The sequence below is a fragment of the Carcharodon carcharias genome, chromosome 3, assembly GCF_017639515.1.
Source record: "Carcharodon carcharias isolate sCarCar2 chromosome 3, sCarCar2.pri, whole genome shotgun sequence".
Classification (NCBI taxonomy): Eukaryota; Metazoa; Chordata; class Chondrichthyes; order Lamniformes; family Lamnidae; genus Carcharodon; species Carcharodon carcharias.
This window is the reverse complement of record NC_054469.1, coordinates 103,460,013-103,473,492: the sequence shown is the minus strand read 5'-3', so window position 1 is coordinate 103,473,492 and position 13,480 is coordinate 103,460,013. Positions and strand designations below refer to the sequence as shown.

Genomic DNA, 13,480 nt, shown 5'->3' with positions numbered 1-13,480 from the left:
GGAAAATAGAATTAAGGGAGGTGGAGAATAGTTACCATGAGAGGATGCATGGATCCAGGGAAATTTTTCAGTAGGGTAAAGTGATGTATTGTAGGAAGCAGGCAGTGTGAAGGAAAGCGAACAATTCTAAATGGCAGCCATTATAGGGGTCAGCAGGGGGAGTGGAGTGAGATGGATTATGGAAGCAAGATATGAAGCTTGTGGAAAAATGATTTGGAGAAAATTGGGAGAGATGATGGTCAAGAAATCTTGGGGGTACTGGATACAGTGGTAGGAGATAGCAGAAGCAGCTCATGGATAATCTTGGCTTTGGAGAGGAAAAAACATCATGACCTCCTTCCAATTGGTGCTTGAGGCAAGAAGGGACGAGGGATGAGTGGTTTAAAGAGCAAGTTCTTAGTGGAAGAAAAGTTGTCCTTGCTCTCCAGAATGATCCTAGAGTAATATGTGGTTTTGACTGGGAATAGAAGGTAAAGCATGTTTTATGATTTGATGTTCAATTAGACCTCACAAATAACAACAAATCCAATTGTGTGCCAGATTTCCTCAAGTTTGAGCTTGAGAGAGTGACAGGGATGACAGATAGTAACAGATTTGCAGGTAGGGATAGGGATGACGAAGCAGAATCACAGCATGAGGTACTGGGATAAATGGGCATGAAAGGTGAGCAGGTTAGAATTTGAGCAAGTTTGGAAGACTGGGGGAAGAATTGCCAAAAGGTGTAAACCCTTTCTCCTCATTGTGTACACAATCAAGAATACTACTGTTGCAAACATCCATTAGTATCTTGCTCTATTCTAAAATTGGCAACACAAATTAAAGATTCACAAAGGGAGTTGTATAAAGCTTTATTCTCAGTACAGTGGAGGGGTGGTGTAGGACACTGACCCCTGGCCATGTCATGCAATCACAAAAAGAATGAGATTATGACAAAAACAGTTGCTTTACTAAGTTACATAACAGAACAAATTCTAACCTTAGTTTAGACAAGGCTATTTAAAAAGCTAACAAGCAAAGCAACTTTAAAATACATTTTATATTATATTTTGCCGAGTTTACTGAAGCTGCATTACATCAATTCTTTAATCCCAGTACTCTGATAATCTTTGAAATCACTTGCAATTAAATGACTTGTAAATTTCAGATGTATCTACATCAGCTACCTTTAGCCAATAAAATGAATAAGTAAACTGCAGGCATAGAGAATGGGATGTTACAAGGATGAAGAACTCTAAACACGCTTGGTGAACTCTTCTGAAAAATGTATAATTACAGCACTAAATTTAAATGATAATTTAAGTCCAAGAACACAGTAACACATTGCTCTTGACACTTCCTCAACATTGAACTTGAAATTTTATGAGTTTATAGAAAGACAAATGGAGTATTTTTAAAATTTATATACCTAGAATAATAACATGACCGTCAACACGGGCTACTCAAATGGATGTCACTATACTTCACAAAATGTACAAAGGTTGTAAGTTACAAATGTACTAAAGTTTTGAAGTTCCATTGTACGGTGTGTACATCACATGTAGAACAAGTCAAACAAAGCTCATTAGCAGACAAACATCTCAACATTAAGAAAAAAGTTGCAATGAAACATCTGACATCCCACAATGCTTTACCATCCCTACCCAAAAATATGAAAAAAAACAAGTTTATTTCTTACAAGCTAGTCTAGGTCTTTACTCAATTTATTGCAGAATTTCAAAGTTTCACCAGTGGTCAGCATCTAAGACAGCAGTCTGAATAAAGCTCAAAAGTTCACAATCAGCAAAGTCTATATCTTTATAATAGCCCTGCTGATGTTCTTTTGTGAACACCAACTCCATTTGATAGCGGCCTTAAGTCTGAACATTCTTCAGCACACCAGCCTCTACCAGCACATTAACCAAGACAGAGACCTTTACACCTAGAAAGTAAACAGACATGAAGTCAAAAAGTGTGAATTTCTCAAAACTAACTGCAGAGCAATTTAAAAGAGATTTACCAAATGAGCATATTAAATCCCAGAGGATTGAAAAGTTGTGAATTTTACACCCTTGTTCAAAAAAAGGAGTGATAAACATAGTACATAAGAAATAAGTTGGGCCATATGGCTCATCACTGCTATACTATTCAAATGATCATGGTTGATCTTGGGTTTCATCTCCACTTTCCTGCCTGCTCCACAAATCCCTCCATTACTTGAGACACCAAAAATCTATCTATCTAGGCCTTAAATATATTCAATAATGGAGATTCTACAACCCTCTGTGGTTAAGAATTCCAAAGACTCATAAACCCTTTGAGTGAAGAAATTTCTTCTCATCTCAGTCCGAAAAGACTGCCCACTTATCCTGAAACTTTGCCACCTTGTTGTAGATTTCCCAGCCAGGAAAAACAATGTCTCAGTATCCACCCTGTCAAGCCCCTTCATAATCTTGAATGTTTCAATGGGATCACCTCTCATTCTTCTGAACTCCAGAGAATATCGGTCCAATTTATTCAGCCTCATAATAGGACAACCCTTTCATTCCAGGGACCAAACTATGAACCAGTCAGCCTAACGCTGATGGTGGGAGGCTTTCAAAAGACAACAATGCAAGACAAAATTAGTTGCCACTTCGAAAAACATGGGAACAAATCACATTTGACAAATTTGATTACAAACTCTTTGACAAAGTAATGGAGACGATTGATGGACTTTCCAGAAGCATTTGATAAAGAAGCACCTAATAGACTGGTTAGAAAAATTGAAGCCCATGGGATTGATGGGCAGTGGTAGTGCGAATCTGAAACTGGCTAAAGGATCCAAAAGCAGAAACCAGTGGTAAACTGCTGTTTTGTTAGACAGGAACGAAGTATATAGTGGGGACCCTATGATCACTGCTCACTTTCACATATTAATTACCTGGGCTTAGGTATATAGAGCAAAATTTCTAAATTTGCAGGTGATCTAAAACTCCAATATATAAACAGTGAAGAGGCTAGCAGACAACTGCAGGACGACGTGGACAGGCTGGTGAAACGGGCAGTCACATGCAAATGAAATTTAATCCAGGGAATTGTGAAGTAATGCATTTGGAAGAAAGAACTAGAGGCAATAATGCAATCTTAAATGGGGTACAGGAATGGAGACACCTTTGGCTCTACATACACAAATCTTTGAAGATGGTAGAAGTTGACATTAAAAAAGCATATGGGATCCTTAGCTTTAAAACAGAGGTAAAAGGGTAAGATCTTCCAATGCCAGGGATGTTCACTTCTGTGCGCATCAGGATCCTTCCGAAGTCCTGACCTGCGGGCATGGTGATAATTGCCCATGAAGTTTAAACTACCATTGGGCAGATTTGAGATGACCGGGCCCCTTTGAAAATGCCTTCTACACTGACCTCAGTTTTGGAGATTTGGGCTTGTTGTGTGATACTTACCCAGATACTTACCCTAGTATTGTTCCACTGTTAACTTTGGCATAGGTCAGCGAATAACAGCAAAACCCACTCCATCCAAACACCTGACCACCTGCCCCGACCCAAATATCCTCCACCCCACTAAACTCTTCATGCCTTTAAAACTTACCTGAACGTGGCAGCCGATGTCGTAAAGAGTGTGGCCTCTCCATTGTCCATCTTTATCAGTGCTCTGTGTGGATGGCAACACCAGGGAATTGCTGTTGCAGCCAGGACAGAAAGACCCGGCAAGGATGGAAAATAGTAGGGCTGTAATTATCTTCGCAGCAGAAGTTCTGGCCCACAGAATAAAAAGCAACGAGGATGTCAAGGCTTTAGGGAGGATGCAATGGTACCAGAGATGAAGGATGTCAGTTATGTGGAGAGGTTACAGAAGCTAGGTTTGTTCTCGTTAGAACATAGAATATTAAAGAGGAGATTTCACTTTGTCATGGGTTTTGATATAGTAAAGAGAGAAGCTGTTTCCAGTAACAGGAGAGTTGGTCATTAGAGAACAGATTTAAGGTAATTGGCAAAAGAACCAGAGGAAACATGATGATTTTTCTTTTGATGCAGCAAGTTGTTATAATTTGGAATGCACTGACTGAAAGGGAGGTGCATGATTTAATAATAACTTTCAAAATGGAATTCAATAAATACTTGAAGGGGCTATGGCATAAGAGCAGGGCAGTGTAATTAATGGAGGATACATCCACTTAGAATCTAGCTGTCAAGCCCCTCAGAATCTGATGACTCAATAAGATCACCCCTCATTCTTCTAAACTCCAATGAGTTGAGGCCTAAACTGCCCAACCCTTTTCTTGTAAGACAATCCCTTCATCCCACAAATAAACCTAGTGAACCTTCTCTGAACTGCCTCCAATGCAAATATATTCTCTGTTAAAGGAGACCAAAACTGCATGCAGTATGAATTATGAGGTGCCAGATTCCATACCCCCTGGCTAAAAGATCAGGGGGAGCCCGCTGATGGCAACCTGTAAGGCCAGGCATTTGGCAAGGGCCTCTCCTACCAACAGTTAAATTCTGGTGGCGGAAGGAATTAAGCCCTTATGTGGGCATTAATTTTCCACTCAGTGATCTCAATCAGCTCACTGGTAGATGCCACATCCACCGCTGGTATAAGTGCAGTGGGTCAAGGGTGGGCAGGTAGGTCACCACAGGATTAAACCATACTCCCCCACCTTCAAACCTATTGGCGGGGGAGTGTTACATCCAGCCCTAGGTATGGTCTCACCAACATCCTGCACTGTTGTAGCAAGACTTCCCCTTTTATATTTCATCCCCCTTCCTAATTACTTGCTGTACCCCCATGTTAACTTTGAGGTTCATGTACAAGGACACCTCTGTGCCACAGTATTCTGTAGTCTCTCTGCGTTTAGATAATAATTTGCCTTTCTATTCTGGATAACCTTGCATTTTCCAACATAATATTCCATCTACCAAATTTTTGTCCACTTACTTAACCTATCGATGTTTCTTTTCAGGCTCTATTCTACTCAACTTGCTTTCCCACCTTTCTTTGTATCGCCAGCAAATTTAGTTACCATATCTGGTTTCTTCAGCCAAGTCATTAATAGAGTTTGTAAATAGTTGAGCCTCCATCTCTGATCCTCTGGCACTCCGCTAGTTGTTCTTCCATTCATTCATTGGGAAGTGAACATCACTGGCCCTTGAGAAGGTGATGGTGAGTCACCCACCTTGAAATGCTGTAGTCCATGTGGTGTAGGTTCAGCCACTGCTGTTAGGGATGGAGTTCCCAGGATTTTAACCCAGTGTTAGTGAGGAGCGGTGATATGATTCCAAATCAGGATGATGCATGGTGGTGGTGGTGCTAATGTTCCCATAGGTCTGCTGACCTTGTTCTTCCTGTAGGTTCTAGAGGTCACTGGTTTCAAAGCTTCCATGAAGGAGCCTTGACGAGTTGTTGCAGTGCATCTTGAATATGGTACAAGTAAGTGAATGTTTAAAATGGTGGACAGGGTGCTGATCAAGGCTTTGTGCTAGATGGTGCTGAGCTTCTTGCATGTTGTTGGAGCTGTACTCGTCCAGGCAAGTGCAAAACTTTCCATCACACTCCTGACTTGTAGACAATGGACAGGCACTGGGGAGTCAGGAGGTGAGTTACTCACTGCAGAATTCCAGCTTCTGGCCTGCTCTTATAGCCACAGTATTTATATGGCTGATCCAGTTCAGTTTCTGGTCAGGGTAACCCCCAGGATGTTGACAGTGGATAATTCAGTGATGCTAATGCCATTAAAAGTCAAGGGAACATGTTTAGATTCTCTCTCGTTGGAGATGGTCATTTCCTGGCATTTGTGTGGTGCAAATGCTACTTGCTGCACATGACCATGGACTGCTTCAGTATCTGAGGTGGTGTGCATGGTACTGAAAATTGTGCAATCATTAGGCTCACCTGAATGCAAACAGCATTTATAACAAGATGGATGAACTGATTGCACAAATAGAAATAAATGAGTATGATATGACAGCCATTACAGAGACATGGTTGCAAGGTGACCAAGGCTGGGGACTGAATACTCAAGAGTGTTTGACATTTCAGGAGGGAAAGGGGGTGGGGTAGCTACACTAGTAAAGAGAGAGATTAGTACAGTAGTGAGAAATGATCTTAGCTTGGAAGAGAAAAAAGTAGAATCAGTTTGGTTGGAGATTAGAAATAGCAAAGGAAAGAAGTCACTTGTGGAAATAGTTTATAGGCCTCCCAACGGTAGCCTAGCTGTAGGACGCAGCATAAATCAAAAAATAATGGAGGCATGTAAAAAAAGGTACTGCAATAATTGTGGGCAATTTTAATCTTCATTTAGATTGGATAAATTAAATTGGCAAAGGTAGCCTGGAGGATGAGTTCAAAGTGTATATTTGGGATAGTTTCTTAGAACATGCAATATGTTCTGGAACCAACAAGACTGTTTTAGACCTGGTAATGCATAATAAGACAGGATTAATTAATGACCTCAGAAGGATCCTCTGGACGAGCAATCATAACATGACGATTTTCACATTTTAGGGAAGATCGGAAAATTAGGGCAAGCCCTTCTGCTGCCTCCACACACAATTCCTTTAGCAAAACAAAAACAGAAACAGAAATACCTGGAAAAACTCAGCAGGTCTGGCAGCATTGGCGAAGAAGAATACAGTTGATGTTTCAAGTCTTCATGACCCTTAAAAGAACTTGGAATGCAAGCATTTGGGCCAGCTGACTTATCCCGGTCTAAGCACAGCCAGCTTTTCCAGGACACCCTGCCCATTAATTTTCACTCCATCTATTACTTCTAGCATCTCCAATATTTTGTCAACATGCTCTTAGTAAAGATGTTAAAGCACCCATCAAGTATTCTAGCCTTGCCCCGAACTTCTAAGCATATAGCACCTCCTTTATCACTAATAGGACCCACCCAGCTTCTTACTACCCATTTACTTTTTACATGCAGGTGGAATATATTTTGGGTTCTTTTTTATGTGAACTGCCATTCTCTCTCTTATTCTCTCTTTGCCAGTCTTATTTGCCTCTTCACTTTCCCTCTCAACTTATTGTATTTGGCCTGATTCTCATTTGAAGAATTCACCTGACATGCATCACACAGCTTTTTTTTATTTCATCATATTCTCTATCTCCCTCATCATTCAAGGAACCTTGACTTTGGGTCCCCTACCTTTCACCCTTGAACTAGACCTAGCCTATATCTGAAATAAGTCCTCCTTAAAAATCACACAAAATTCTATTTAACCAAAGTCAGTCCTGGGTAGATCCCATCATTCCATTGAAGTTAACCCCCTTTCTAATTTAGAAATACTACTTTAAATTGTTCCTTCCTCTTCTCCATTACTAATCTAAACCTTATGATACACTGATCGGGCTTACCCAAGTGTTTCTCCCACAGACACTAGGTCCACTTGGCATAACATATTGGCCAGTCCCAGATCCAGCAATGCGTCCTTCCTAGTTGGGCTGAGAATATACTGGCCAAGCAAGTTCTTCTGAAAATATTTCAGAAACTCCACCTCTCTTTTCCCTCTACTCTCCACATTAATCTATTGGGATAAAGTACCCCCCCATATCACCACTCTATAGTTATTGCATAGCTGCAACTTTCCTACAGATTTGCTCCTCCTTCTCTTTTTCACTAATTTGAAGCCTATAGAATCCCCCAGTAGTGTGATCATGCCATTTTTTGCTTTTCAATTTCAACTAAATGGATTCTATCCTTGTCCCCTCAAGGATAATCTCTTTCCAACACTCCAATGCCTACTCAAATCAGTACTGCTACTCCAATTGTTTTCCTTCCATATCTTCCCTGAACACTTTGAAATCTCCGAGTATTTAATACCCAGTTCTCACTATTTTTAATTGCTGCTACATCATATTCCCACATGGTTAGTTGTTCTTGTAGCTCACCAACCTGATTCACCACCTTTTGTGCATTTACCTACATGCATTCTAAACCTATCTTTGTATTCCTCGTAGTCCTCTGCTCCCAATAATATGGTACTATTTCTTCTCTCATACTATCCAACATATTCACATAACACATCTTATGTTTCTTCTCGGCTTCTATATGTTGGTGCCAAACTTCCTGCCAATTTCATTTAAATCCTCCCCAACCACACTAGTGCACTGCCCAGTGATGACATTGGTCCATGGATTCAACTGTTATGCATTTGTATAGGGGAGAAGGGGAAACTGTGTTTTCAGAATAGCGTGTCCACAGAGGTATCAGAGGAATGTGAAATTCTGTTCATTCTTGTAACGTAGCCTGTGATCATTAGCAATTAATGCACAGAAAAGATTAATAAACCAGAGACGGTAAAAGATAATGGAGATGAGAATAGAGTTAGAACACTCCAGGTCAATCAACTATGGATGTGTTGCACATATCTAGTGGTTAATGCACTGGACAATAGTATGCTAAACTCCCAGCAAGATGACATCTAAAAAATGCGGCCACCAAAGGATCAAATATTTTGATGAAATCAAAAGTGTGAAGTGATAATTTGATTATTACAACAATTAGTATTTATACATGGATGTAACTTAGTATACTTCTAAATTGGGCTTGAAATACTCAACTGAACTTTACTAAATGAAATGAAATGAATGGAAGTTGATGAATTAAGAGAAGATGCAATTCTCACCTTTCAATGCCGGATTTGTTTTTGACAGTTTAGCCAGAGTCTTAGTGGCTCTACTAATATCCATTCCACGGACGGCCTTGAGCAGGTGTGGGGTCAAAATACCACTACGTTTTGATTTTGACAGACCAGTATTAAAAGTTGCAGGTTTAAACTGTCTTTGATTTGATTGAAAACCTGGTTTCTTGTTATTTGATTTAGACTGCAATGCAACTGCCTTCTTCCAGGCACCACCAACTGCAAAACATAAGATGTTCCGGAAACATTAATATTGCTCTGCCTATACAACTTGAGAAAACCTGCAAGATAAATAAAAACATTTCTACGAGTAATGTTTGACGGTTTCAAATTTTATCCATGACACTTGAGGATTATATAAGAAAAGTTATAAACCAATTTTTTACTTTCACTGATTTAACCTGTTCAAGTTCAGATCTACGTACCATTAAAAATACATAAGGTAAACCAAGAAATTTACTTCAGTGTGGTTTCCTTTTAATCCTCTCTAGACTGTACAGCCTGACATTCTCTAATCTTTTGTCACAGCTCATCAGTTTATACTTTGGATCATTCTTAGAGCTTCTCTCTCTTCCCTTTCCAAAGAATGTACTACTTTTTGTAGCATGGTGACTGAAAATTAGCAAAATAGGTAGTGCGGTCTGTTTTAAAGCTATTACTAAAATGCCTAGACTTAAGTGACATGTCCATAATCAGTCCCTTTTTCATCCTGGGCTGATTTTATTCTATTAATTGCACACAAAGGATACACATCCTTGACCAAAAGGTAAAAATTTACATTGAGCACTGGTCAATTTTATTTTCCACTTATTTTCCCAGTTACACAACTGATTTAACTCTCCAAATGTTTCTGTCTGTGTCTTGTTGCAGTGAGATTTGATACAAGACTATTTAGGTAGTCTGAACTTTTTGGTCAATTTACCTTTATATTTAGGTCTGAAGTTAGATGAGCTACCAGTGTATCTCTGAGAGTTTCCTGGTGCTGGACGTGGCATAGCTGGACGTTGCAAAGCTGGACGTGGCATAGCTGGACGTGGCATGCGAGATTCATATCTCGAGCGTTCATCTGGTATGCCAGGGGGTTGTCTCAATTCCTCATCCAATGGAGGCCTTTTATCTTGGTTCTGATAAAATGAAAGACCGAGTTATAGAAGTCTACTGGGTGCAGCAAAGATAAGATTTTACACTGTTGATTTGGAAAATTAGCTACTTCAGCAGAATCACCAAGTGTATTAATATCTACCTACCAAAAAGCTAAAATTTGAACATTTGATTTTCTTTTAAACTTTGTTTGCCCCATGAAGAGACAGTCATTCTAAGAATTCATGCTGGGAGCCTGAAATTTACAGGTATCTATCAATTTCCAAACTTTCTTCACCACAAGGGATATTTCATCTTAAAAACATAGATCCATGTAACAACATTAAAACTTAATGTCTCAGCAATAAAAACAGGTTACCATCTGATCAACGGCAAGTAAAATGGATCCATCTCTTCATATGTTAACTGATTTCAGGTGGAGACCACCACCAACTAATGATTAAGCATCACAGCAGTGATGCATAAATTCTCAACATCAGAGATGTCTGTAAATTTGAGTAGATACATTCATCCTATTCTCAATGCCAATAAATTACTTCTTGATTTGGAGATAGGTTTGACACTCCCGATGAACACATTAACTTAAGTTGCTGACTTCCCTCCATACAGCCTGCATCTGTACTTTTACTGGAGGGTGACCATGAGACTCAAATAGCTTTTAGTGCAACTTCCTGCAGTACGGCCTGCAACTCCAAAGATTTGCAGCGATATCCGTGTCTCTATTCTATCACTGGGAAGAATTAGTCACGTTTTCTGTTATCTCATAACTTGCTCTTCAATGGAAAATCACAAATCTTTAAGAACTGCCATCGCACTGGACTTATCTTTCCCCACTTAGAGAACAAGTTTTTGAAATGCGAGTGGGCACTTAAATTAGAGAAAGATTCCCAGTCACACAATTTGCCGCTGTTGGTCAGGGCCCTTTTTGCTCGAATTGGAAAATTACTGCTAAAACATTCATAAACTCAGACCAAACTGACACAAATACCCCATTCAGGATGGGAACAAAGAACCCAATTTAAATAATTTCAAATACTTACTAATCCAGTCATTGTCTTGAGGCGATACTCCATCAGTCCATCTGTGAGACTCTGTGTAACCTTCAGGGCAAAACTTGCATCACTGTCGCTAGTGATTTGAAAATTTTGCTGGAAGACAATATATCAACTAATATTGTTTTCTTATTTAGATTAATTGCAACACACCAGGAAATGCCTGCTGAAAATGTAATGTTTTCAAAACCTAGGAAGTATATCCAAATAAAAGTAATGTTATTTAATGACACAAATAGATCAGCACTATGGGGTGATCTGTGCAATACTCTACAAGTTAAAGTTCACAAAATACCCATAAGAGAATTACATTTTTTTTTAACGCTGGACAAAATGAAAGTTACATAATTGGGAGAGCAGGTAATGCTGGATATAATGGTGAAACACATGTTAAAAAATGAAAGCTTGTTGATTTAACCTTTAAGTTTCCCTTCTCTGGAGAATCTCAACTGCACTATGCCACAAATGATTCAAAATGTTAATATATTGTCAGTTCTCCTAAAGCCTTGCTCATGAATAGTCAATTTCAGCCTAAAAATGACAATTATTCAAAGTAATGCAGTCATTTTTACTGCACCAAAATACAAGAATGGCTCTTGATACTTGATAAGATAGTGCACTGATGGATATATTGACTTTTAAATTCAAAAAATTTACTCAAGATGAAAATAACCTCTGCTCAAAAACTCATTGGTTATTTAAATTAGGTTGAAAAAAAAAACCCTTCAGTTTCAAGCAAGAGATACCTGTTAGTCCATCCTGCTCACGTATTTATAGTATTCCTTTGGGGTGTTTTAAAATTCATGAATGGAATTCAGTGTGAATAGAAAGGCACCAAGGGAATAATTGTGGATAGCTGGGCTAAACATGAATCTTGTGATTTCCTTCTTGAAGCCCACTGAAGTCTTTTATTCCACCACCTGTGCTGGTAATCTATTTTGCATTCTTACCACACTTCAAGGAAAGAAAGTTATGTATTTTCTGTTTATTTTTCCCCAATCCATAATTTGTAAATATGGTCCTGTTTAAATTCGATATACGGGCAGAAAAGATTACTTGGATTCAGCTTGTCCAAATCTCACAATTTTAGGCATTTTTATCATATCGCCACTAAAACCAAAACTAGTCAATCCCATCTTTCCTTGTATCTCATTCCCTTAAATTCTGGAACCGTCTATTTTCTGCCTTCTGGAGAGGGGATAAGTAGACTTACAAAGCAAAAGAATACAGCGGTATTGCAGGGCAGCTACTTAGGTATTGATACCCAGAGCGTGACAGGGAGGGACAGAATATACAAATGTAAAAAACAGCAGCAAATAGGGTCAAAGGAGAAAAAAATGGTAAAAAGGCAAAATTAATAGCTCTTTACTTAAATGCACGTAGCATTCAGAACAAAATAAATGAATTAGCGGCAAAGATAGAAGTTAATGGGTATGATCTTATAGCCATTATGGAGACATGGTTACAAGGAGATCAAAACTGGGAACTAAATATTCAGGGGTATGAGACTTTTTGAAAGGACAGGCAGGAATAAGTACGATAGCAAGAAATGATCTTGGATCTGGAGATGTGGAATCCATATGGTGGAGGTAAGAAATAACAAGGAGAAGACGACACTAGTGTGAGTAGTCTATAGGTCCCCTAGCAGTAGCTATGCTGTAGGGCAGAGAATAAATCAGGAAATAATGTAGGCATGTAAAAAAGGCAGTATATTAACCATGAGTGACTTTAAATCTTCATGTAGATTGGGAAAATCAAATTGGCAGAGGTAGCCAGGAGCAAGAATTCATAGAGTGTATTTGGGACAGATTCTTAGAACAATATGTTGTGGAGCCAATCAGGGATCAGGCTATTTTGGATCTGGTAATGTGTTATGACGCAGGTTTAATAAATGATCTCAGAGTAAAAGATCCCCTAGGAAACAGTGACCATAACATGGTGGAATTTAGCATTCAGTTTGAGAGTGAGAGACTCAGGTAGAAACAACTGTGCTAAACTTAAATAAGGATAATTACAAAGGAATGAGGGCAGAGTTTGCTGGAGTGGACTGGGAAAGGAGTTTAGCAGAAGAGACGGTTGACGAACAATGGTAGACATTTAAAATGGTTCATGACTCTCAACCAAAAGATAAATCCCAGTGAGAAATAAAGAAGGGGATAAGCCAACCATGGTTAACCAAGGAAGTTAAGGATAGTATCAAAGTGAAAGAAAAAACATACAATGTCGCAAAGATTAGTGGTACACCAGAGGATTGGTAAAGTTTTAAAAACCAAAAGATGAGCAAAAAAAGGGAGAAAATAAACTTTTGAGGGTAAACTAGCAAGTAATATAGAAACGGACAGTAAGAGCTTCTTTAAATACATAAAAAGGAAGGGAGGCCAAAGTCAATATAGGCCCCTTAGAGAATGAGGCTAGGGAACTAATAATGGGGAACCAGGAAATGGCAGGAGTTGAAAAATACTTTGAATCAGTCTTCATGGTTAGAAGACACTAATAGCATACCAGAAATATGAAAGAATCATCGGGCAAAAAGGGGGCAGGGGGAAATAAATACAATTACTATCACTAGAGAAAAAGTACTAGGGAAACTAATGGGGCTAAAAGCTGATAAGTCACCTGGACCTGATGGGTTGCATCCTAGGATATTAAAGGAAATATCTGCAGAGATAGTGGATGCACTGGTAGTAATCTTCCAAGAATCCT

General features: G+C 39.1%; 1 protein-coding gene across 3 annotated transcripts in view; it reads right to left on the bottom strand.

Annotated features, from left to right (window-relative positions):
- Nucleotides 1-832: 832 nt before the first annotated feature.
- Nucleotides 833-13,480, bottom strand: part of LOC121275773 — a 69,020-nt gene continuing 56,372 nt past the window's right edge. For all 3 annotated transcript variants that reach the window (XM_041183379.1, XM_041183381.1, XM_041183380.1), the window contains 4 exons: nt 10,766-10,873; nt 9,547-9,748; nt 8,610-8,843; nt 833-1,918 (listed from right to left, as the gene is read on the bottom strand). In XM_041183379.1, coding sequence (XP_041039313.1) covers nt 1,851-1,918; nt 8,610-8,843; nt 9,547-9,748; nt 10,766-10,873 — 612 coding nt within the window. In that variant the 3' untranslated portion in view covers nt 833-1,850. The remainder of the gene's footprint in view (nt 1,919-8,609; nt 8,844-9,546; nt 9,749-10,765; nt 10,874-13,480) is intronic.